Here is a 24,390-nt window from a genome sequence, read left to right on the forward strand (position 1 = left end):
TTAGCTAAACTGATTATGAAAAAAAATTTTTTTCTCCAAAATTTCCAACTAGTTTTATTTATATGGTTTATTGATTATAATATTATCGTTAATATTTTATTAATAAATTATAAAGTTTTTTTTATTTTTAAAAGACCAATTTCTTAGATCAATCAATTTGATAAATAAACAACTAGATTAAAGTTAAAAATTTTAACATTTGTAAGTTTTACATTTGAGCAAAGTTAGTGAATAATTTTTATAGAAAAAATACAGCTTCTTGAAGACGAAACTTTAAATATTCAAATGTTGTTTTAATATTTATGATTTTAAAATAGACAGTTTTTAATTAATTAAATGTTTCGTTAAATTATTTTTTGCAGGAAGGTTTACGTTAAAAATGTCAGCAACTACTACTGATATAGCAAAATCAAGCTCTCATTATCCTAAAAAACAAAGAAAAATAGACAGTTTTTTTAACCATTCCATTGCAACAACAGTCCCTAATCAGAATGAACAATTTGACCCTGAGGATATCTTTTATGACACCACTTTACCTGATCACTCTACATCAGTAACAAATAGTATCTCAGCAGCAAAATCAAAAGTACCTGTACAGGCAGAATGTGTTTCTCAAGTCACACATACATCGTTACCTTTTGATCAGATCATCTCCAAAGATTTTGCACCTTTTGGACAGTGGTACAAAGGCTTCAAACTTGATGCTGCTTGGTTGCAAAAACACCATTCAGAACTGAAAGCAATAAAACTGGGTTCTCGTAAAGGTCTAAAATTCAAACTGTGCTACGATAACATTTCTGAAGCTAAAAAGTATGTTCGAAATGGTACTGTCCCAATAGCTGATGGTGTCCGGTGTGACGGCATGCAACAGCTTCAAAGAATTATTGATCACTTGAAAGCAATGAACCGCACAATCTAACAAACATCCATGGGTAAAAATTTTGAAACAACACAATATTGAACTGATATCAACTCTTATTCGCCTTACAGTTGCTGTACACAATGATTCAGTAACCAAAACGCTGTCAGCTTGGTCTTGGCCAAGTCGTTCACTAGCACAAATGCATGCAGAAAACCAAGTTAAGCAATACATTGATCACGGTCTTGATTGTAACTTTGTGGCGTTTAATCCACCCCAGTCAGCATTGCATTACAGAAATCCTGACCGGTACAGAGAGATATTATCATTTGTGTCCAAGCATGAATTGAGCAGAGTTATTCAAGCATTGAAAATCGCATACTGTGTCGCCCTGCAAATTGAGAAATCTGTTGATAAATACAATGCTGACAGTCTGTTTGTTACTGCTCGACACATGGACAACACTAATTTTGAGATGAAAGATAGTTTTCTTGGCGAATGCCACAGTGAGTTAAGAGGAGTAATTGGGATGGTCGATGCTTTGCAGAAACGTTTCCAGTATCTTGAAATTGAAGATGTCATTAAAGCAAAGATGGTGGGTCTTACGACAGATGGGGAAAATTCAAATACTGGACGTCACGGAGGGTTGTGGGTAAAAATGTCTGAGTATTTAGGGCACAACATGTTGACATTTTGGTGCATAGCTCACAGATCTGACCTGGCTTTTGAAAGCGTTGAAAACGTGGTTCCGGAGTTTCGTCATTGGTTAACAGATGTAAAAAATGTCGCTACTTATTTTCGTGGATCAAGCTACCGACAAGAAAAACTGCATGAAATTGCTGCAAGTTTGGGTGAGACTGCTAAACATTTTCCACGGCATCATGAAGTTCGTTTTGCGGAACACCTTGCCAATGTTGTACTTGCAGTTCTGTCTAATCATCAGATGATGTGCGCTTACAGGAAGACAGTTGTACAACAAGGTGAAAATAATGAAAAGCAAAGAGCAAGAGGTTTTCTGAAGGATTGGTCCCAAACTTCATTCAACTTAAACATGAGTGCTGTTGCTTTGGATATCAATCAATCAATCAATCAATCAATCAATCAATCAATCAATTAGCTTATAAAGCGCTATTTCCGCGATGTTCAACAGCGCTCCTCAATGAATTTTGAAAACAGATGGGTCTTGAGATCCGCTCTGAACTTCGCAAGTGATGGAGAAATAGTTAGAGAAGTAGGTAGAGAGTTCCAGAGAAAAGGACCAGAAAAAGCAAAAGCAGATTTGGCAAAAGAGTGTTTAACACGAGTTAAGAAAAAGCGAGAAGAAGAAGACGATCGTAAACCGGGGCGTTTAGGTTCAATTAATATATCTGATAAGTACTTAGGAAATAATTTAGATTGAGACTTATACATGAACGTGCAAATTTTAAAAATTATTCTATATTTTATAGGTAGCCAGTGCAAGAGAACAAGATATGAGATATATGAGAAAAGAAAGGGGCACGAGCAACTAGACGAGCAGCAGAGTTAAAAGCTTTACTTAAAGGATAGAGTATAGAGTCAGGAAGACCATAGTAGAGCGAGTTACAATAATCAATCCTAGATAAGACTAACGAAGTAACAAGAAGGAGAAGAGTAGGATCATCAAGAAAAGGCAAAAGTTTTTTTATTCTACGTAGATGAAAGTAAGAGCTTCTAGCAACACTATTAATCTGAGAAGAGAGAGACATAGTAGAATCAAAGATAAAACCTAGACTACGAAACTTATGAGAGACATCAAGAGTTTTAGAATCAGGTAAGATAATAGGAGGAATAGTAATTGAGTGTTTAGATTTATTAAAACAAATTAATTCAAACTTAGAAGGATTAAGTTTAAGACACATAGAATCAGACCAAGCGATAATCGAAGAAAGACATAGAGATAAATTATGAAGAACACTATTGAGATTAGATGGAGGAAAAGAAGTATATCTTGCGATTTACAAAAAAGAAGCTCAACGCACGTTTGTTACCTTGGCTGATTTAATGCAAAAACACGACCACGTACTTCAGCGTCTTTCCATGATGGTAAACAGTCCATATCCTGGGGGATATGAAGAAAAGTTACAAAATAATAGTGGACTTGCATCTACACAGTCACTGCAAACTGAAGCAAATGATAATCAATTTCAGAGAAATATGAAAAACTAGTATGTTACAACACGCAATAGAAATTTTGAAGCAGTGCGTCTTGAGGTAATCACATGTGCAAAAAACTTCCTTGAGAGAAGGTTGGATGTCGATCAGGATTTACAAGTAAAGGCAATGATAGATGTTGCCAATGCTGAAAATGCTGAAGCAATGATCAAAGCCGGTCGGCAAATTGTATCAGATATTTTTGGTGATAATTATGTTTCAGAATTTGTAGATGATGCTGTTGGTTACTATTCATCATTTAGTGCTTCATCTTTTAAGCCGCATGAAAGCAATACTGCCAAGTTGTACTTATTGCTACAAAAACAACACCGTCGTCTCTTTTAAACAAGCTGGTTCAAACATTTCTTATAACTTGCCCTCACAGCATGATCACGGAACGGGTAATTTCATGCCATACAGAATTAAAAAGCGACCTTCGATCATCTATGTCGAGAAATACTGTGAATGACCGATTATGCATTGCTTTAAATGCTATAGGTACCGCAAATTTTGATCCTCGGCCAGTGGTGGCTGATTTTCTTTCTTCAAAAACGAGACGATCGACTCTACCAGATGATGAACTTTACCGAAACTGGGAATTTGTAAAAAAGTTTTTTAATACTGAAAATAATTTGTGATTAGCTAATTTAACATCAATTTTTTTTTGTGATACTGTGTCGTTAATAAAAAAAAATGTCACTTATTTCAAATTGACAAAAGAGTTAGTGCATGTGCATTTTTAACGCATCAACATTTACATAAACAAAATCATGAACAATTTTTTATTGACAATTTAAATTAGACGTTTTGTCATTAGCCCATTCCTGGTTCAAATTAGCTTATTCCTTAGGCTTGTAATCTATGTTTTTACCGCATGATTAAAGAATTGTATTCTTCCATGAAAAAAACTTCATTTTCATTAGAAAGTTGATGCAATATCTATTAGGTTCCCGTGATTTGAAAAGAATTGATACTATAATTATCATTTCCAAAACATTTAAAACTTTGTCATCTAGTGAAAATTTCTTAGACGAGGCTCTGCGATGTAATGTTATATAAAGAGTTTTATATAATCAATTTTTGTTATCATTGGTATTTGTCGCGGACTTTGTTATTCATAAGCTGTTTTGTTTGGTTGAAATTTTATTTCTGTTCCAATTTTGATTAGCTCATTGTTATATGCTGCACAGTTATAGTCAAGGTGGTCTGCACATACATTAGTATTTTTGATCTCCTGTCCTTTTGGGATATAAATACTGTAAAAAAAAGGTGCAGATGAATGTGTAATGGCTCTGTTAACAAATGCTAGAACCGGGCTAAATTTGTACATTTCACTACATTCACTTTTATCATTCAAAAAAAATCCTGGGCTGGTTGGCTTTACATATACTGAGGTCGTGAATTTTTCATCATCAATTTTGACTAAAGTATCTAAAATTGGAAGACTTTTTCCAGTAGAAAATTCATGCGTAAATTTTAGTTTTGAACTATTGAAGACATTTAATAATTGAACTAATTTAAAATTTTTATATGTAATAAAAATGTCATCTACGTATCGAATGTAAATATCAGGTTTCAATTTGAGATTATTTTTAAATTTTGAATATTCTAGATGACCCAGGGGGAGGCCTATTTACCAATATACAACACTTTCTTATAGATTGAAGCAGGGATATCAAATCAAATTTTATTCAATCAATCCAAATTAATAATAATTAGGTAATGATTAGGAGACCAAAGCTAAAAGAAAACAAAATTCTTGTGTCGCAGGCCACCGTTCACAAATTGTTCATTCTAACACGATTTTTAAGTAAATTTATAATTCATGTCAAAATTAACATAATGCACAATTTACATGATTCTAATTAAATAAAAATTGTACTTTTTTTTATAAATATTTCTTTATTTTGTTTTTAAACAAATGCAAGGAATTTGTAGTCTTTATATCAACAGGAAGTTTTTCCCAGATTCCGGGACCGGTATGTTTTAAACTTTCACCAAGCAGGTGGTGTATAGAGCAGAGGAGAATGTCGAGTGAACTTTGACTGCACAGCATTTCCGAATTCGAAGAAGTCATTAAAAGATGTAGGTAATTGATAATGTAGGAACTTGAACACAAAGATAGAAACATGATAATTATACACATTTTTTATGTTTAAAATTTTCAGTTCAGGATAATAACAGCTGACATGACTGTATGGATGTAGATTTAATAGAATTCTGATGAAACGATTTTGACATCTGGTAATTTGCTTCAAGTGAACTTCAGGGCTGTTTCCCCAGATGATGTTGCAGTATATTAGATGTGGATAGATTAATTAATAATACAAATCTATAATTATTGGTTTATTCAATCTTACTTTAATTTTATTAATTGCGCCTATGGTTTTATTAATTTTTTTCGATAACGAGTCTATATGCATATCCCACGAGAGGTTGTCCTTGATTATCACTCCGAGAAATTTTGTGCTGGATGTGCGTGGGATGCTATGGTTATTCATTTTTATATCTAAATTAGGTATTGTGTTAGTCAATATTTTTGGACCGAATAGAATGTAGTTGCATTTAGAAAAATTTACAATTAGTTTATTATTGATGAACCAATTTGAAACATCATCTAAACTTTTATTAATTATCTCTACATCGTTTGATGGATTGCTAGTTGGGAAAAAAATGTTAGTATCATCTGCATACAGAAGATGATGAGCGTCAGTAGCCAGATAAAAATCATTCATAAAAATTTTAAATAGAAGTGGGCCTAAGATTGATCCTTGCGAGACTCCTGAAGTTATATTTATTTTATTTGAAGATTTATTTTTTATCGACACATACTGATTTCTGTTTTGCAGATAGCTTATGAACCATGTATGTGTTATTCCTCTTATTCCATAGGAGTATAATTTCTTTATTAATATCTCATGATTAATAACATCAAATGCCTTGGACAAGTCTATGAAAACACCTATGTTTAGGATTTTTTTATTCAGATTCTTTAATATGTTTTGTACTAAATGCAGTACTGCTAGTTCAGTTAAATGTTGTGCTCTATATCTATATTGATTTTTATTTAATAAATTATTAATATTCAAGAATGAAGTTATTCTAATAAATATAATTTTTTCCAGTACTTTAGAAATAGGTGAAAGAAGGGATATTGGCCTGTAATTGCTCATTTCCATCTTATGCTAAGAACCTCAATTTTTCATTTTTTAACTATTTTTGGTAATGTCGATTTTATTTTTTTTAAAATTTATACCAAATAAAAGTAATTAATTACTTTATTGAATAACAATTAAAATTTTAAATAAAAGCAATATTCCAAAATTAGTAAATATACGATCGTAACTTTTGACTCGAACGATAAAAAATCACCCTCCAAATCCCCTCCGGAAGTATGCTCCTTGTTCGACCGTTAAAAGTGAGCGAAGGCCGTTATATTTATTCTAGTTATGTGAGATGACCTATATGAAAATTGGCGAACAATACTCCTAGAAGTGAACCCATTGCTATTCCGTCAATTTGTTTGTAGAGTAAAAATGGGTGCATAAAAATTTTACTAATGTTCCTGTTTCCGATACTATTGATATCATTCTTAACTATGCTTATAATTCATCTTGTCTACCTTTTAAAACACCTAAAAATCACCTTAAATTCATCTTGTCTACACCTAAACACCTAAAAATCACCTTAAATCTCTTTTAAAAATATGTACTACAGGAGCTTCTTTTTATATATATTGGAATGACTGTCAGAAATGTATTATTATGTTAATAAGAATAGTCAGTGTTCGAATTGTGAAAAAAGAAGTAGGGGGGTCATAAGGATTGGCGTGTGAAGTCAGCATTAAGGCGCGAAAATCCTCGCGACTAGGGGGCATGGGTAGCATTTTTATTGTTGATGTTTATCTTTTTTTTTAGCAATTTTTTGGCAGTTTTTCCGCCAACAGTTCCATCAATGAAAGCCCTGTCCTTACGACAACCAGGTGTCACATCACTTGCTGGTGTAGAAAACTTTACTTCTATACAAATACTGCACATAACCGACCCAATTGAACTCATCATGAGCCATGACCGTGACTTTTGCCAAGCTTTAAACTGAAGCTCATTTCTGCACACTTGGAAAACCAGAGCATCTGTTTGGTTTCTGGCTTACATTCTCTGTTGAATCTGATGGCTGCTAAAACCGTTTTTCAACGATGTTTTCTTCATTACATATGCCCTCATTTGATTCTACCAAACTTGAGACATTGACAAAATTTGTTAAATGTGCAGCAGACTCTACTTCTGAATCAGTATTTTCCATCGCTGAAAAATAATTAGATTTAAGTTAAAAATAATAACTTACAGGTTAAAAACAACCAATTTTAATTTAATTACCTTTACTTTTACATTTAAAGTTTTCAGAAGTCCTCTCTTTCATTTTGTTAAAAAGATTTAAATTTAAAATATTCGAAGATGAATCAGTTTTATAAATAGTGCCATCAAATTTTCTTTTTAAACTTCGTTTCATTTCCTTCTTAGCTCAAATTAATCTTATAATATAGGAAATAGTTCGTATTCCGAAACTTTTTATAAAGTGTACGTAATTAAAAAGCAATCGCATGCGCTGCCGTATACGGTATATAACAGACACCACAAAAAAGCAAAAACGAAAAGTGGATTTAAGTTACAATTAAAAACAAATATCAGTAAAATGGTGAAATATAAACATATCACCGAATAATAATGCATAAATGTGACAAGTATAATCTAATCTAAAAAAAGCACTTCTGAAGATAACTCACAAGAAGGGCTATATAAATCAGCAATACAATAATAACAAAATTGTAAATTTCTTGACCCCCCCAACATTAAAATTAAATGAAAGGTGGAGGGTCTTATTTTAGAGGTAGGGGGGTAAAACCCCATAACCACCTCATCAATTCGAACCCTGAGAACAGTGCTCTTCCAGATAAATTGACTCTCAGAAATGCAATTATTGGTAAAAATCACGGCATGTTCGCGCGTTAGCTTTTTATTTAGTTTTTCGATTTTTATAACGGTAAATAGTTGACAAGTTTCTTGAATTCAAATCAATCAATCAATTAGCTTGTAAAGCGCTATTTCCGCGATGTTCAACAGCGCTCCTCAATGAATTTTGCAAACAGAGGGATCTTGAGATCCGCTCTGAATTTCGTAAGTGATGGAGAAGAAGTCAGAGAAGTAGAGATTTCTAGAAAAAAGGGCCAGAAAAAGCAAAAACAGATTTAGCAAAAGAGTGTTTAACACGAGTTGAGAAGAAGCGAGAACAAGAAGACGATCGTAAACCTGAGCGTTTAGGTTCAATTAATATATCTGATAAGTACTTAGGAAATAATTTAGATTGAAACTATCTATATTTTATAGGTAGCCAGTGCAAGAGAACACGATAAGGAGATATATGAGAAAAGAAAGGGGCACGAGCAACTAGACGAGAAGCAGAGTTAAAAGCTTTACTTCAAGGATAGAGTATAGAATCAGGAAGACCATAGTAGAGCGAGTTACAATAATCAATCCTAGATAAGACTAACAAAGTAACAAGAAGGAAAAAAGTAGAATCATCAAGAAAAGGCAAAAGTTTTTTATTCTACGTAGATGAAAGTAAGAACTTCTAGCAACAAACACTATTAATCTGAGAAGAAAGAGACATACTAGAATCAAAGAAAAAGCCTAGACTACCAAAGCCAAAATTTTTATTTATTTTAAGCATGATAGCACTTTAAGCACAAAATAATTACACCATACACCCCTAATAGCTACAGCCTAAAATGAAGTAAAAAATTCATAGACCTATTATGTATAGCAAAACCATCCAGTAACACCAAAATAGCATTTTGGATATTGAGTCACTTTTTACAAATTTTCCTGTAGAAGAAACAATATAACATAATAATAAATAGAACATACAGTTCTAGTAGTTCACCACTAACAATTCCAAAAGATCAACTAGAGACGCTGCTACGAATATGTACAGCTGAAGCGCCCTTCATTGGTTTGGATAGCACATTATATCAGTGTTTTCCAACCTCTTTCTCCATTTGGAGTACTTTTCGCAAACTTCTATGATGGACATATCGAAGAAATGTTATTTAAAGAAAAACCGGAGTTAAAGCATAATATATACTGCCGATACGTTGATGTTATAACTATTAGCTATTACATACGTGTAAGATGATCAAATAGAAAAACTGTTAAAACGATTAAATTCGTCAAAATTAAAGTTTACAATTCCTAGAAATACTAATATAAAATGCTCATAATAATTTAAAACCTCAGTCTCCAAAGCAACAAACAAATGTCTTAATGGAAATAGTGAATGTTGTCAAACATATCTAGAGAGCACAATCTCTGCTTATGCAAACTGAGCTCATACGCACTCTTTTGATACAGGAAGCAGTAGAACAGAAGCAGATAAAGCCTCTTAATTACTCACTAATAATGGATATAAAAATTTCATGATCCAGAAAATATGAGAACGCAAAAACAAAAACTTAGCAACAACAACAATGCAACTAACAATAACAACAAAAATAACAGTAATATATTATAAAAACCACATGTCAACTGTTTTTCAACAGGTTGAAAAAATCATGAAAAGAATCATAAAAATTAACGTTTAAGCGACAAAAGAAAACGATAGTATTAAACTACGAATATACCTACTACTCCAACCAAAAAACGTCATCTCTCGTGATGAATCGATAATGGATGATAGCTATCTAATATATTTGTTCAAAAGTAATATTGGTGTGTGTGGGCACCATAATTTTGAATATATTGGTATGACGACGACCAAGCTACCGAGAAGACTCACGATGCACGTACAAACTGGCGCTACAAAGAATCACATAAAAGAGAAGCATAAAAATAAAACTACAAGACAAATCTTAGACAACAGTGTTGAAATCTTTATTTACATTAAAAACTATTATAATTTACGACTAGCCGAATCAATACCCATAGAACAAAGACATCCGATAATAAATATTCAACAACATGCAATTGGATTCTTTCCCACTAATAAATTTAGAAACAGAGGAATCGTCGATAATGATGTCACGTAAAAGTATTAAAAAAAGCATTTATTTGTTAATTATATATAAGTTACATAAAAAATAAACTGTAGTGTTTTTTCAACAAAAAATTAATATTGCATATTTAAAAAATATAACTTTTGAAAATATTTTAGTATCCATTGAAATGTACAAAATAATTATTAAATTGTAGTGTACAAATGTACAAAATAATTATTAAACCGCAGTGTTTTTTCAACAAAAAATTAATATTGCATATTTAAAAAATATAACTTCTGAAAATATTTTAGTGTCAATTAAAATGTACAAAATAATTATTAAATAAAGACAAAATTCATAAAACTAGCATTTGAATAAAAAATTTTGAAATGTAGTTTAGCCAGTAGTCAAAATGAAACCGAGTTATCTTACGCACTGTCTTGCACTTTTAAATAGAATAACTTTATCATAAATTTTTATGATTCTATACGATGAAAAACAATAAACAAATTAGGGCACATGAAGATTTTAGTTTTTTGCACAATAACCAATTGTTAAAAGTCTAGTAACTGAATCTTCTATGTCATGAATAAAGTACAATGACATTTTTTGTAATTGTTGCAGTATAGTATGCATAGTATCTGAATTCATATCAGCAAAATGGTATCATTTTTTACACAAATACACACCACACACACACACATATATATATTATATATATATATATATATATATATATAAATTTCGAAATGGTTGTTATGGGATTGATGAAAGCAGGACTAACAAAACTGGATACATTAGATAAAGTACCAATTATTTTTGAACAACGTTTGTGACACCACTGGTTACACTGCTGACACTTGATTGAATTGTTACCTACAACAGCTTTACAAACTGAACAGGGCCATCGTCCAGTAGCTTTGGATTAGATGGGTTCACCATTGTCATTGCTTTGGTTTTGCTGATGTCGACTTTGAATCCATGATCGGCGAGTCTGGTGTTCCAATCTTTAGACATTTGAGCTGCATTCTGCTCAGACGTAGCTGTTCCAAATGTCACAAGTGCGTATTGGCTTTGTGATTTCTTCCATCACAGTTATAAATAATAGTGGGCTGAGAATCGAGCCTTAGTAAACTCCAACGTCGATGTCAAATGCATCTGTGTTTCCAACCGTTGTGCTGACAAAAGTCTTAGTATTCGTATACATTTCCATCAGAAGTCGAACAAGATATTCTGGAATGAGTTGTCGACGTAGATTCCGCCTGATTGCTTCACGGGGAACTCGATCAAATGCTTTTTCAAGGTCTACAAAAATGTGTGATAGTTGTTGATGCTTTGCGACGTACTTCTTTTGCAGTTGCCGAATGATGTGAATAGCATCAATTGTTGATTTCTCCGCTAGGGAACAAAATTGATCATTTCCGATTGTGATGCACGACGTTATCTTTTCTCAATGATTTTCTGAACAATTTTCAGAGCCTACGTTTAAATTATTAAATATGAATTGAATTCCATGCTAGTAAGCGTAACTAATTATAATAATAAATGAAATAACTAAATGAAATAAATGATAGTAACAGAAAAATAAAACTTGATGTTGAGCAGCAAATTCATTTTTAGACACATCCATTGACTTAGCCAAAGAACTAACATCTTGAGACAAATCAACACAACGTTGACAAAACCATTTTAAACCTTTAACACTTTTCAAAATTTCAAGAATATCATCGTAAGTTTCACATTTTTTGTGAACAAAAGTTTTGCAACAAGTGCATGACAACAAATCTTTACTTGGAACTTTTATCGTACACTTCGTACAACAGTAGCGATTAGCGGACGACATTATTGAACTTATTATTATAATTAGTTACGCTTACTAGCATGGAAATTCCTATCACGTGACAGCAATTTACAAACAATATTTTATCAAATTTCACTAAAATAGTGAATTTTACAAACTAAATTTGATATCAAATTATTCAAAAATCTAATTATGTTAATCTATCCAAAAAATATCAATAAACGATGACTTTTAACGACGAAAACATCAAAATTAACTGACGAAATATATATATATATATGTTTGGGCAGTCGTTTGGACGGTTGATATTGTCGTTAAAAATAAAACTTGATGTTGATAGCACAAAAATGGTTGTTGACCATAACCAATCTAATCTTGATGAACTTGATCGTTTTGATACTGTTTTACGCGAGGAAATTAAAATTTTTAAAAACGAAATAAAAGAACCATTTTCTAGCATTGTCGGCAAGGAAGTTAAATTGAATGTTGAAGTAATTAGAAGTGACGTCAAATCAATCCAGAAAACTTTAGAAGAAGCTAGTGGCGCCAAAGAAAGAGAAACAAATTTATTGATGTTTCGTTTAGCTGAAAGTGATGATGATCGTTCCAATGTTTTGAAAATTTTAAAGCATTTGACAGGAGATGTTTCTGAAAAAAATGTAATCAAAAATAATGAGACTGGGAAGGAAATGCGAAACTGTCGTTAGACCCATTTTGATAAAATTAGATTGCGTTTTACTCAGAGACTCAATAATGAGAAATGTATATAAATTCAAGTCGTTAAAAGAATTTTCACATGTTGAACTGAACTATGATTTAACAAAGGATTAGAGGCAGGAATTCAAATCACTTGTTGATAAAGCTAAAGTTATGGAGCGAAAAGAAAACAATCAAAATTTTTTGTTCAGAGTGAGAGGACAGGTAGGGAGATGGAAGATTGTAAAAATACAGAAAAAACCAATGTTAATAATATAAAATATGTCAAGAATTTAGAAATAAATGATAACAATGATAAAAACTGCAACATAATAAATCGTAATTTAACACTAGGTTTATTGAACATTAGATCATTGATTTCTAAAACTGATACGATCTATGATTTGATTCATGATGGGCTAGATATTTTTGTTTTAGTCAAAACTTGGCATGGATCTTCGAATAACATTTCTGTTAAATCATCAATGCCACCAGGATATAGTTATGTTGATTTTATGAGGATAAATGATCCTCACCATGGGGGTTTAATTATTTACTTCAGTAATGAATTTAAGTTTAAGAAAATAGATTTGCCAATATTTAGTTCATTTGAAGCACTTGCTGTTAAATTATTTATTAGCAACAAAGATTTTGTTCTATTAGCCCTTTACAGGCCAGGATCAGTTTTAGTTAGTAATTTATTTTTTGAAGAATTTTTATGTTTACTAGAAAATATCACTTCTTTTAGTTTAAATATCATACTTTTGGGTGATTTCAACATTCACCTTGAGAAACAGGAAGATCGTCATACTGTAAATTTATTGGAAATATTAGAAATGTTTCAAAAAATTTGATCGACGAACCGACTCATGAACATGGAGGTATACTTGATCTGATTATTTGTTAAGATTTTTCCCTGTGGGACTTTTTCAGACCATAGTTTAATTCAGGTTAATATACCATTAACTCATAAGCGTACTAAAATAGTCAAGAAACAAGTTAGATCCTGGAAATACCTAAATGAAAGCTATCTTATCAAATATGTACAGATTTTTTTAAAAAAAGCAATAATATTAATATTGAGTTTGATATGATGAGTTCTGAACTCAAGAAATTGGCTGATGCAGTTGCTCCACTTCGTTTTGCAGAAGTCAGATGTGATGTTAATGCTCCATGGTATGACAGTGAATTCATAGCTTTCAAAAGACTTTGTCGAAAGAAAGAAAGGAATTACAGAAAATATCAGACAGAGAAATGTAAAAAAGAGTGGATAGCAGCTCTGAAAAATAAATCTAGGTTTTTTTCACAAAAAAGAAACAGTTATTGGAAAAGACTTGTTGCAGACAATAGTGGATCTTATAAAAATCTATGGAATGTTATTAATAAAGTTCTTTGTAATCAGGTCACTGGTCAGTCATTGAGTGAAATTGTTGGTTTAGATTCGTCTCAATTCTTAAAGTTTTTTAATGATAAAGTAAATAAAATTAAACAGCCTACCAATGTGAGAAATTGTCCGACTATTTGTCAAGCTCAGTAATTGTTCTTTTTCTGACTTTATGCTTTTAACAGAATCTGACGTTAAAAAAAATTGTACTCAGTTTGCCATCAAAAACATGTATGATAGATGTCTTTCCGACCCATATTTTAAAGAAATGTATTGATTTATTCATCGTTTTTCTTACCAGCATCTTAAATCTGAGTCTGAGCAGTAGCACATTTCCTAATGGTTGTAAGCATGCTATGGTTTATACAGTTTTAAAGAAAGTGAATATGGATCGAAATGATTTGTCTAGTTATAGACCAATTTCCAACATCTGTTTCATTTCCAAGATATTTGAAAGAGTGGTTGCCAAACAGCTCTTGAATCATTTGAATGTAAACAATCTGCTACCAGTTCACCAATCTGGATATCGCCGCTATCATTCAACAGAAACTGCACTGCTTTATGTGTTTTCTGAGTTGTTTGCTGCTTTAGACAAACAACATGTGGCTCTAGTCGCGTTTTTAGATGTGAGTGCGGCATTTGATTGTGTAGACCATCAGATTCTCATGGAAAAATTGGTTCATGATTATGATATTTCCGGTACTGTTATCAAGTGGTTCAGATCATATCTGTTTGACAGAAAGCAACAAGTAGTTTTCAATAATGTGTTATCTAATGAAACGGTTCAGTGCTTGGGCCTATTCTTTTCATTATGTATACCGCTGAAGTTTTTAAAGTAATTGGTAATTTTGGTTTTAAATATCATGCCTATGCTGATGATATTCAGATTATAGTTAGTAATAAGCCAGAATTATTGCAATCTGAAATCAACAAACTTGTAACATGCCTAAAAAACATTGATAATTGGATGTCAAACAATGGTCTTAGATTAAATCAGCAGAAGTCAAAATTTGTTCCAATAGGTACATGGCAGCAGCTGATGAAATTTAATATCGATTCAATGAAAATAGGAGATGTTAAAATAGAATTTAGTGACAAAGCAACTAATCTGGGTTTCATTCTTGATTCTAGATTATCGATTCATGATCATATAAAGTGATAACAAATTCATGCTCCGGACAGATTCGAGAACTCTATAAACTCCGTAAGTCATTAGTTAAATCTGCTATTCATACCTTGGTGCATGCATTTGTTCATTCACGATTGGACTATTGCAATGGTCTGTTTTACGGTTTGCTAGATAGGTCTATTTCTGCAATTCAATCCATTCAGAATAGAGCAGCCAAATTGATTGTTGGAGGTCTCAAATTTAACCATGTTACTCCTATTCTTTAGGGCCTTCATTGGTTTACTATAAAGAAAAGAATTAAATATAAAATATGTATTTTAATGTATAAAACTGTACATGGCTTGTTGCCAAGTTATTTGATAGATAAAATAAAAGAAAAGTCTATAATGATAAGTGGTATGAACCTTAGATCAGATGATGGCATTTTGTTGGTTGTACCTGATGTCAATCTGCAGATAGCATCAAGAGATTTTGCCTTTTCTGGACCAATGGTTTGGAACAGCTTACCGAGATTTTTTAGAACTAAAGATTTTGTTGTTAAGTGAATAATTATTTGTTTGTTACTACCGCCATTGACTGTACTTTTTTCTTTTTTGACTTTGTTTGGTTATAGATAGCGCTTTTGAGAACTTTTTGATTTTAATTAGCGCTTATAAATTTTTCATTAATAATAATATATATATATATATATATAGAGAGAGAGAAAGTGATAGAGAGAGAGAGAGAGACACATACATAATACATAAGCGCATAATTCAAGAACATGATCAGATGATATAGCTACATAATATATATATATATATATATATATATATATATATATATATATATATATAGAGAGAGAGAGAGAGAGAGAGAGAGAGAGAGACATATATAGATACATAAGCGCATAATTTAAGAACATGATAACTAAAATGCGTCCCCGGCTCCGGCCGGTTTTTGAATTTTAAATCCGGCCGGACCTAAAATTTCTAAATCCGGTGCATTCCTAATATATATATATATATATATATATATATATACATATAAATATATATATATGTATATATATAAACTTCATTAAATATTATTTTTGCCCATTTTGCGTTGATTAGTTTTTTTACCAATAGATTCAACATTTCGTATTTGGGTCAAATCATATTTATTAAACAGTTGTGTCATAGTGCGGCTTACAACGTTGTTTCGGCGTGAGCGCCATCTTCAAAGCCTTAAGTAATATATTTATACATTAGAGTATGTTGAATAATTATTAAATGCATTAATATATGAAATTGAAATAGAATAAATTAATTTGAAATGTAATTAAGAATATGTAAGATAAGAAAATAAATCAGAATAAATAAAATATGATAAGTTAATTAAAATATATAAGATAAAATGACGATAAGTAAACAATATATTACCTGTCCTTTGCTGTTAAAATAGTACATAATTAAAATATTTCATATAAGATATTTAAAATAAATAAATTAATTAATCAAATTGTTTTAGGTAATGTAGAATTACAAAGTAATAAATTGCGGCTACATGTTAAAATAATTGGTAGAAAGTAAATAAAACAAAGTATGTATTACACTAAATGATAGATAAAATTATAACAATGCACGTGTAGTGGAAATGGTATTATAGTAGCTCGATGTGATGTTGTGTACGAAGAATGAGTTTGTATGAAGCGATATAAAGTGTTATATATTGGTATATTGAGAAAATATTGTAAATCTTTGTTCGTCATGCGTTACCAAAATATCCAGAAATGGCAATGAATTTTCACTTTCGTGCTTGATGGTGAAATTCAATTTTAATTGGTTCAGGGTTGCTAGTAGCTGGTTGATTTGTTCCGGATCATCGTATGTGACGAAGATATTGTCAACATATCTGGCATAAATGTTTGTTTTTAATTCCGGATTATCTCTCAAGATGTCCTAAAAAGAAATTTGCGAACAGGACACCGTGTGGTGAGCCCATGGTTACACCGTCAATTTGCTTGTATTGCTTGCCTGTAGGTGTGTGGAATGGTGCTTCGGTGGTACAGATTTGAAGAAGAGATTTGAGATGTATTTTTGGTATTTTTAGGGAGATTTTTAGGATATCAATAGATTGATAAATTCCCGTGAGGACTAGAGATTATAGTTATTAGGAGTGTACGGGGTCAGAATTTTGTTTAGATATTTGGCAATAGGGTATGTTACTGTTGGAATTTGGCTGATGATAGGACGAAGAGGGTTGTTATTTTTGTGTGTTTTTATGTTGCCACAGAGCCTCGTCTAAGAAATTTTCACTAGGTGACAAAGTTTTGGAAATGATAATTATAGTATCAATTCTTTTCAAATCACGGGTGCCTAATAGATATTGCATCAACTTTCTAATGAAAATGAAGTTTTTTTCATGGAAGAATACAATTCATCAATCTTGCGGTAAAAACATAGATTACAAGCCTAAGGAATAAGCTAATTTGAACCAGGAATGGGCTAATGACAAAACGTCTAATTTAAATTGTCAATAAAAAATTGTTCATGATTTTGTTTATGTAAATGTTGATGCGTTAAAAATGCACATACACTCTTTTGTCAATTTGAAATAAATGACATTTTTTTTTATTAACGACACAGTATCACAAAAAAAACAATTGATGTTAAATTAGCTAATCACAAGTTATTTTCAGTGTTAAAAAACTTTTTTACAAATTCCCAGTTTCGGTAAAGTTCATCATCTGGTAGAGTCGATCGTCTCGTTTTTGAAGAAAGAAAATCAGCCACCGCTGGCCGAGGATCAAAATTTGCGGTACCTATAGCATTTAAAGCAATGCATAATCGGTCATTCACAGTATTTCTCGACATAGATGATCGAAGGTCGCTTTTTAATTCTGTATGGCATGAAATTACCCGTTCCGTGATCATGCTGTGAGGGCAAGTTATAAGAAATGTTTGAACCAGCTTGTTTAAAAGAGACGACGGTGTTGTATTTTGTAGCAATAAGTACAACTTGGCAGTATTGCTTTCATGCGGCTTAAAAGATGAAGCACTAAATGATGAATAGTAACCAACAGCATCATCTACAAATTCTGAAACATAATTATCACCAAAAATATCTGATACAATTTGCCGACCGGCTTTGATCATTGCTTCAGCATTTTCAGCATTGCAACATCTATAATTGCCTTTACTTGTAAATCCTGATCGACATCCAACCTTCTCTCAAGGAAGTTTTTTGCACATGTGATTACCTTAAGACGCATTGCTTCAAAATTTCTATTGCGTGTTGTAACATACAAGTTTTTCACATTTCTCTGAAATTGATTATCATTTGTTTCAGTTTGCAATGACTGTGTAGATGCAAGTCCACTATTATTTTGTAACTTTTTTTCATATCCCCCAGGATATGGGCTGTTTACCATCATAGAAAGACGCTGAAGTACATGGTCGCGTTTTTGCATCAAATCAGCCAAGGTAACAAACGTGCGTTGAGCTTTTTTTTGTAAATCGCAAGATATCCAAAGCAACAGCACTCATGTTTAAGTTGAATGAAGTTTGGGACCAATCCTTCAGAAAACCTCTTGCTCTTTGCTTTTCATTATTTTCACCTTGTTGTACAACTGTCTTCCTGTAAGCGCACATCATCTGATGATTAGACAGAACTGCAAGTACAACATTGGCAAGGTATTCCGTGGAAAATGTTTAGCAGTCTCACCCAAACTTGCAGCAATTTCATGCAGTTTTTCTTGTCGGTAGCTTGATCCACGAAAATAAGTAGCGACATTTTTTACATCTGTTAACCAATGACGAAACTCCGGAACCACGTTTTCAACGCTTTCAAAAGCCAGGTCAGATCTGTGAGCTATGCACCAAAATGTCAACATGTTGTGCCCTAAATACTCAGACATTTTTACCCACAACCCTCCGTGACGTCCAGTATTTGAATTTTCCCCATCTGTCGTAAGACCCACCATCTTTGCTTTAATGACATCTTCAATTTCAAGATACTGGAAACGTTTCTGCAAAGCATCGACCATCCCAATTACTCCTCTTAACTCACTGTGGCATTCGCCAAGAAAACTATCTTTCATCTCAAAATTAGTGTTGTCCATGTATCGAGCAGTAACAAACAGACTGTCAGCATTGTATTTATCAACAGATTTCTCAATTTGCAGGGCAACACAGTATGCGATTTTCAATGCTTGAATAACTCTGCTCAATTCATGCTTGGACACAAATGATAATATCTCTCTGTACCGGTCAGGATTTCTGTAATGCAATGCTGACTGGGGTGGATTAAACGCCACAAAGTTACAATCAAGACCGTGATCAATGTATTGCTTAACTTGGTTTTCTGCATGCATTTGTGCTAGTGAACGACTTGGCCAAGACCAAGCTGACAGCGTTTTGGTTACTGAATCATTGTGTACAGCAACTGTAAGGCGAATAAGAGTTGATATCAGTTCAATATTGTGTTGTTTCAAAATTTTTACCCATGGATGTTTGTTAGATTGTGCGGTTCATTGCTTTCATGCATGATCGGCCCGTTGTGCAGCACTATGAGCACCACCTTTCAAGTGATCAATAATTCTTTGAAGCTGTTGCATGCCGTCACACCGAACACCATCAGCTATTGGGACAGTACCATTTCGAGCATACTTTTTAGCTTCAGAAATGTTATCGTAGCACAGTTTGCATTTTAGACATTTACGAGAACCCAGTTTTATTGCTTTCAGTTCTGAATGGTGTTTCTGCAACCAAGCAGCATCAAGTTTGAAGCCTTTGTACCACTGTCCAAAAGGTGCAAAATCTTTGGAGATGATCTGATCATAAGGTAACGATGTATGTGTGACTTGAGAAACACATTCTGCCTGTACAGGTACTTTTGATTTTGCTGCTGAGATACTATTTGTTACTGATGTAGAGTGATCAGGTAAAGTGGTGTCATAAAAGATATTCTCAGGGTCAAATTGTTCATTCTGATTAGGGACTGTTGTTGCAATGGAATGGTTAAAAAAACTGTCTATTTTTCTTTGTTTTTTAGGATAATGAGAGCTTGATTTTGCTATGTCATTCTGTGCAGTAGTTGCTGACATTTTTAACGTAAACCTTCCTGCAAAAAATAATTTAACGAAACATTTAATTAATTAAAAACTGTCTATTTTAAAATCATAAATATTAAAACAACATTTGAATATTTAAAGTTTCGTTTTCAATTTGCCTTGCAATTTTTTTAAATATTGAATCAAATATATATAAATAGTATATAATATTGAATAAATTATTATATTTATTATTAATATATTATTATTCAATTATATAAATATTGAATCAAAGATTCAATAAAACAATTTCAAAATTGTTAAATCACTTAAATCCAAAAAAAAACAAATTCTATACCACTACTACCTTATAACTAAACATTTAACCGTATTATCTATATACATTTCAAATTATAAATTTATGTGCCTTTGAATTTTGAACCGTTTTTTACGTTTGGTTTCGTTTACGTTACGCGCACGTGTGATTAGTCATTAGTGACGTTACCCGGCGAAATTATGAGAAATACTTTCAAATTTGTAAAAAAATGCTACCAAAATATAATTTATTTAACATAATATTTATTTAACAAAAGAAAAAAGACTTCTCTATTCTTCAAATTTGAACCATTGCTGTTGTAATTATTTTAATCAGAAAATTTTATTAATTTTTAAATAGTACTCCGTCGTCTCGTCAAGGAAAGCAACCAAAGATATTATATATATAAGGATTGAAAAAACATACATCGAATTAATTGACGTTGGTTGATACATCAGATTTCTATGCTTATATATAAATGTATGAGGCCAGCTTTTATAATTTTGAAAATCAATTTTCTCGTAATTAAATTGTAATACAAAATTGCTGTCACCCAGTGGCACGAAATCAACATTACTGGGTGACAAAAAATCAACGCTGTTTTTTTTGTCAATTTTTGTCACCCAGTTACAATGTTACACGAGGCCCTGAAAGTGTTGTAACAGCTATCTATAAAAAGGGTGATAAAAAGATGCAAGAAATTATAGACCAGTGGCATTGACCAGTGTTATTTGTAAACTGATGGAATCGGTTATTAAGGATAATTTGATGTTGTATTTAACTGATAATGATTTGATTGACCCTAGACAATAAGGTTTTGTAAAAGGTAAATCAACGGTAATGCAACTCTTGATGATGGCTACAGGATTGATGTTGTGTACACGGATTTTGAGAAGGCTTTTGATAGAATGTCACATGGTATTTTAGTTGAAAAAATGAAAGAGTACAGATTGAATAATAGATTGATTACTTGGGTAAACAGCTATTTAAGTGGAAGAACATTCAGAGTGAGATTGAATGATAAAATGTCTAGATATTGTACAGTGTTAAGTGGGGTTCCTCAAGAGAGTGTGCTGGGTCATATATTATTTCTTTAATATGTTAATGATTTATTTAATTTGTATAAAGATGCAAAAGGTCCAGCAATGTCTATGTATGCAGATGATGCAAAATTGAACAGAATTGTTAGTTCAGATAATGATATTGATAGAATGGTATTACAAAATGGGTTAAATGACTTGACTAGTTGGTGTGCAAAGAGTAATGTAAAATTAAATGAAAAAAAATGTGTGGTAATGAAATATCAAATCAAATCAAATCACTTTTATTCAATCAAACAAAACAAAAGCATGAATGATTCGGAGACCAAAAAAAGAAAATTAATTCTTGTGGGCTCGGCCACCGTGCAGCTCAAAATTGCTTCTCAATGATAAAATAAAATTGTCAATAGGAGAAAATGTATCAATGTTAATGAAATATGTACACAAATATGGGTATAACATACCTGAAAATAATTTTCAATATAAAATTGGTCATCATACATTGAATAATGTCGATAGTATTAAAGACTTAGGTGTAATATTTGATAATTCTTTAAAATTTGTTGATCATATTCATAGCAATGTTAAAAAAGCTTATTCTTTGTTAGGTTAAATAATTAGAAATTTTAAAGGTGTTAGTGATCATATTTTTATAATGCTTTATAAATCATTAGTCAGATCTCAACTAGAGTATGCAGCTTGTGTTTGGTCTCCGTGGGCAGTACGGGAAACAGAGGTGATAGAAAGGGTCCAGAAAAGAGCAACAAAGTCGATCAAGGCCTGCAAACATATGAAATATGAAGATCGTCTAAAATTTTTGAGCTTGCCAACTCTGAAATACGGACTCATTAGAGGGGATCTCACCATGATGTATAACTTGTTTAGAGCTAAAGATCAACTTGACCTTCCAGTAATGATGAAAGCTGGGGGGACACGAAATGAAATTGACTGCTCTTGCATTCCATAAGAACTTGAGGAAACAATACTTTATCAATAGATCAATTTGTATCTGGAACAATCTGGGTGTCGATGTTGTGAATGCTGATAATGTGAATGATTTAAAAAAAAAGTTGGATACTTATCTTATGAATGCCAGATTTATGTATGATTGGAGGGCAAATGATACTTGATGTGACATTGGCTATTTGTGAGATTGGGATATATTCAGTTTTTTTTATCAGTATGTATTGATATTATCGTCAATTTATTGATTAGGATATGTGATTAATTTATTTATTTATATTTGTTTTTTTTATTATTATCTTTTTTTTATTTTACAAGGTTTAATAAATTATTTGACTTATAAGAACATTAATTATTTTAAATTTATTCAGCATAGACTCATAGGTTTATTTAATTTATTGTTTTAAAATTGTCTTAGTTTTGAGAAGGCACAGGGACGTTTCGTCTTCGCCTTTGTTTAACGTAATAATAATTAAACATATACTTCCTTCTTTATTTTGGTTTTATTAATAAGTAATTTTGTTTCTAACATTTTGCATTCTTTTCTGCTTATTAACAAACGTACTGTAACAGGTTCTTTACGGCTTCTATCAAAAGACTTGAAATTTGATGTGTAGAAACAGAAAATAAGCTTTATTGATATTCAAATAAATCGAAATAGAATACAAATTAACAAAATATTGTTCAATTATTAAGTTAATGTGTGTGTTGTCGTTTGGGGTGACAAACGTGCTTTATTACTACGGTATAGACTGTCACGTTGTTGTGCGAGTGTTGTTGTTGGAATAACTGACGCCACGACGTTGCTGGATAAGGGTTGTTGTAGTTGTGGTGGATGTTACCCTGACGCTGTTGGGTTGGAGTTGTTGTTGAAATAACTGAAACTACGACACTATTGTGTTGGAGCTGTTGTTGAAATAACTGGTTGTTGTAGTTGTTGTAGTTGTGGTGGTTGTTACCACGACGCTGTTGTGTTGGAGTTGTTGTTGAAATAACTGACACCACGACACTGTTGTGTTGGAGCTGTTGTTGACTCCGCTACTGCTACCTGCCACCAATTACCATTATTATTCCTATTAACGACGTTCCAGTTAGAATTTTGACTGACAACGTCCTACCGCCAAACCTACTACCAAACGTTTTAATTCCAAATTAAAACAATAATTACTAAAATGCAAAGTTCCACCGTCTATTATCAACCAAGAGTTAAACTACGCCGTTCAGACCCAATAATTCTCCTATTCCCGCCTTTTTATATTTTTTTTTTTGCCATGCGGCAACCCAGTTAAGATTAAATCATGAGGCGCCGCATGCTAACCTCAACCTGTGACATACCTCTCACCACACTTTGAATATTCTTTGGGGGTGAAAGAATATTCACTCCTGAATACATTACCTCTTCATCTCCAGCGATCTGTCAGCTAAACGTGTAAGGAAATCTGCCACGTTTTTGCTACCCGCTCAATATTTGATCTGTATATTGAATTCTTGTAGTGCCAAACTCCACCTCATCAATTTAGAACTTTTTGGCACCACATCTGTCAAGTAGGTTAGGGGGTTATGGTCTGTATATATGTGAATCTTTGACATGCAAATCCACCCCCTAAATTTTTGTAAGGCCCATATTATGGCATAGGCCTCCTTCTCGATTGTAGCCCAGCGCTGTTGTGTCTCAGATAACTTCTTACTGGCGAAAGTAATGGGTCGTTCATTCCCTCGTTCATCGGGTTGTGCCAAGCAGCATGCCACCGTATGATTGCTAGCATCGGTGATTAAACAAAAGGGTTGTGTATAATCAATCGTATATAGACCTCCCACCTCCTGTAGCTGTTGTATTGCCATATCCAAGCTTCTTTGATGAACCTCCAACCAATGTATCCTATTACCACCTTTCCCCTTGGTCAACCCGGTGATACTATATAGCGTCCCAGCAAGGTTGGGGATGAAATTTTGGAAGTAGTTGAAGAAACCCACGATTACTTCTTG

At 32.3% G+C, this 24,390-nt stretch overlaps 3 protein-coding genes across 3 annotated transcripts in view; 1 reads left to right on the top strand and 2 right to left on the bottom strand.

Annotated features, from left to right (window-relative positions):
• Positions 1–379: 379 nt before the first annotated feature.
• HELRODRAFT_164072 (hypothetical protein) lies at positions 380–3,500 on the top strand (the record flags this gene model as incomplete). Its single annotated transcript, XM_009029118.1, has 5 exons — positions 380–845; positions 991–1,869; positions 2,808–2,958; positions 3,067–3,209; positions 3,382–3,500. 5 exons carry the CDS (start codon positions 380–382, stop codon positions 3,498–3,500), a joined length of 1,758 nt encoding a protein of 585 aa, XP_009027366.1.
• A 14,216-nt stretch (positions 3,501–17,716) lies between these two features.
• Positions 17,717–20,139, bottom strand: HELRODRAFT_164073 (hypothetical protein; the record flags this gene model as incomplete). Its single annotated transcript, XM_009029119.1, has 4 exons — positions 17,717–18,262; positions 18,527–18,705; positions 18,759–19,478; positions 19,614–20,139. 4 exons carry the CDS (start codon positions 20,137–20,139, stop codon positions 17,717–17,719), a joined length of 1,971 nt encoding a protein of 656 aa, XP_009027367.1.
• A 3,020-nt stretch (positions 20,140–23,159) lies between these two features.
• HELRODRAFT_164074 (hypothetical protein) overlaps positions 23,160–24,390 on the bottom strand; it is a gene marked incomplete at both ends in the record, with an annotated part of 6,875 nt that continues 5,644 nt past the window's right edge. Inside the window, one exon of the mRNA XM_009029120.1 lies at positions 23,160–23,253. Coding sequence (XP_009027368.1) covers positions 23,160–23,253 — 94 coding nt within the window. The remainder of the gene's footprint in view (positions 23,254–24,390) is intronic.

Source organism: Helobdella robusta, assembly GCF_000326865.2.
Source record: "Helobdella robusta unplaced genomic scaffold HELROscaffold_6, whole genome shotgun sequence".
Classification (NCBI taxonomy): domain Eukaryota; kingdom Metazoa; phylum Annelida; class Clitellata; order Rhynchobdellida; family Glossiphoniidae; genus Helobdella; species Helobdella robusta.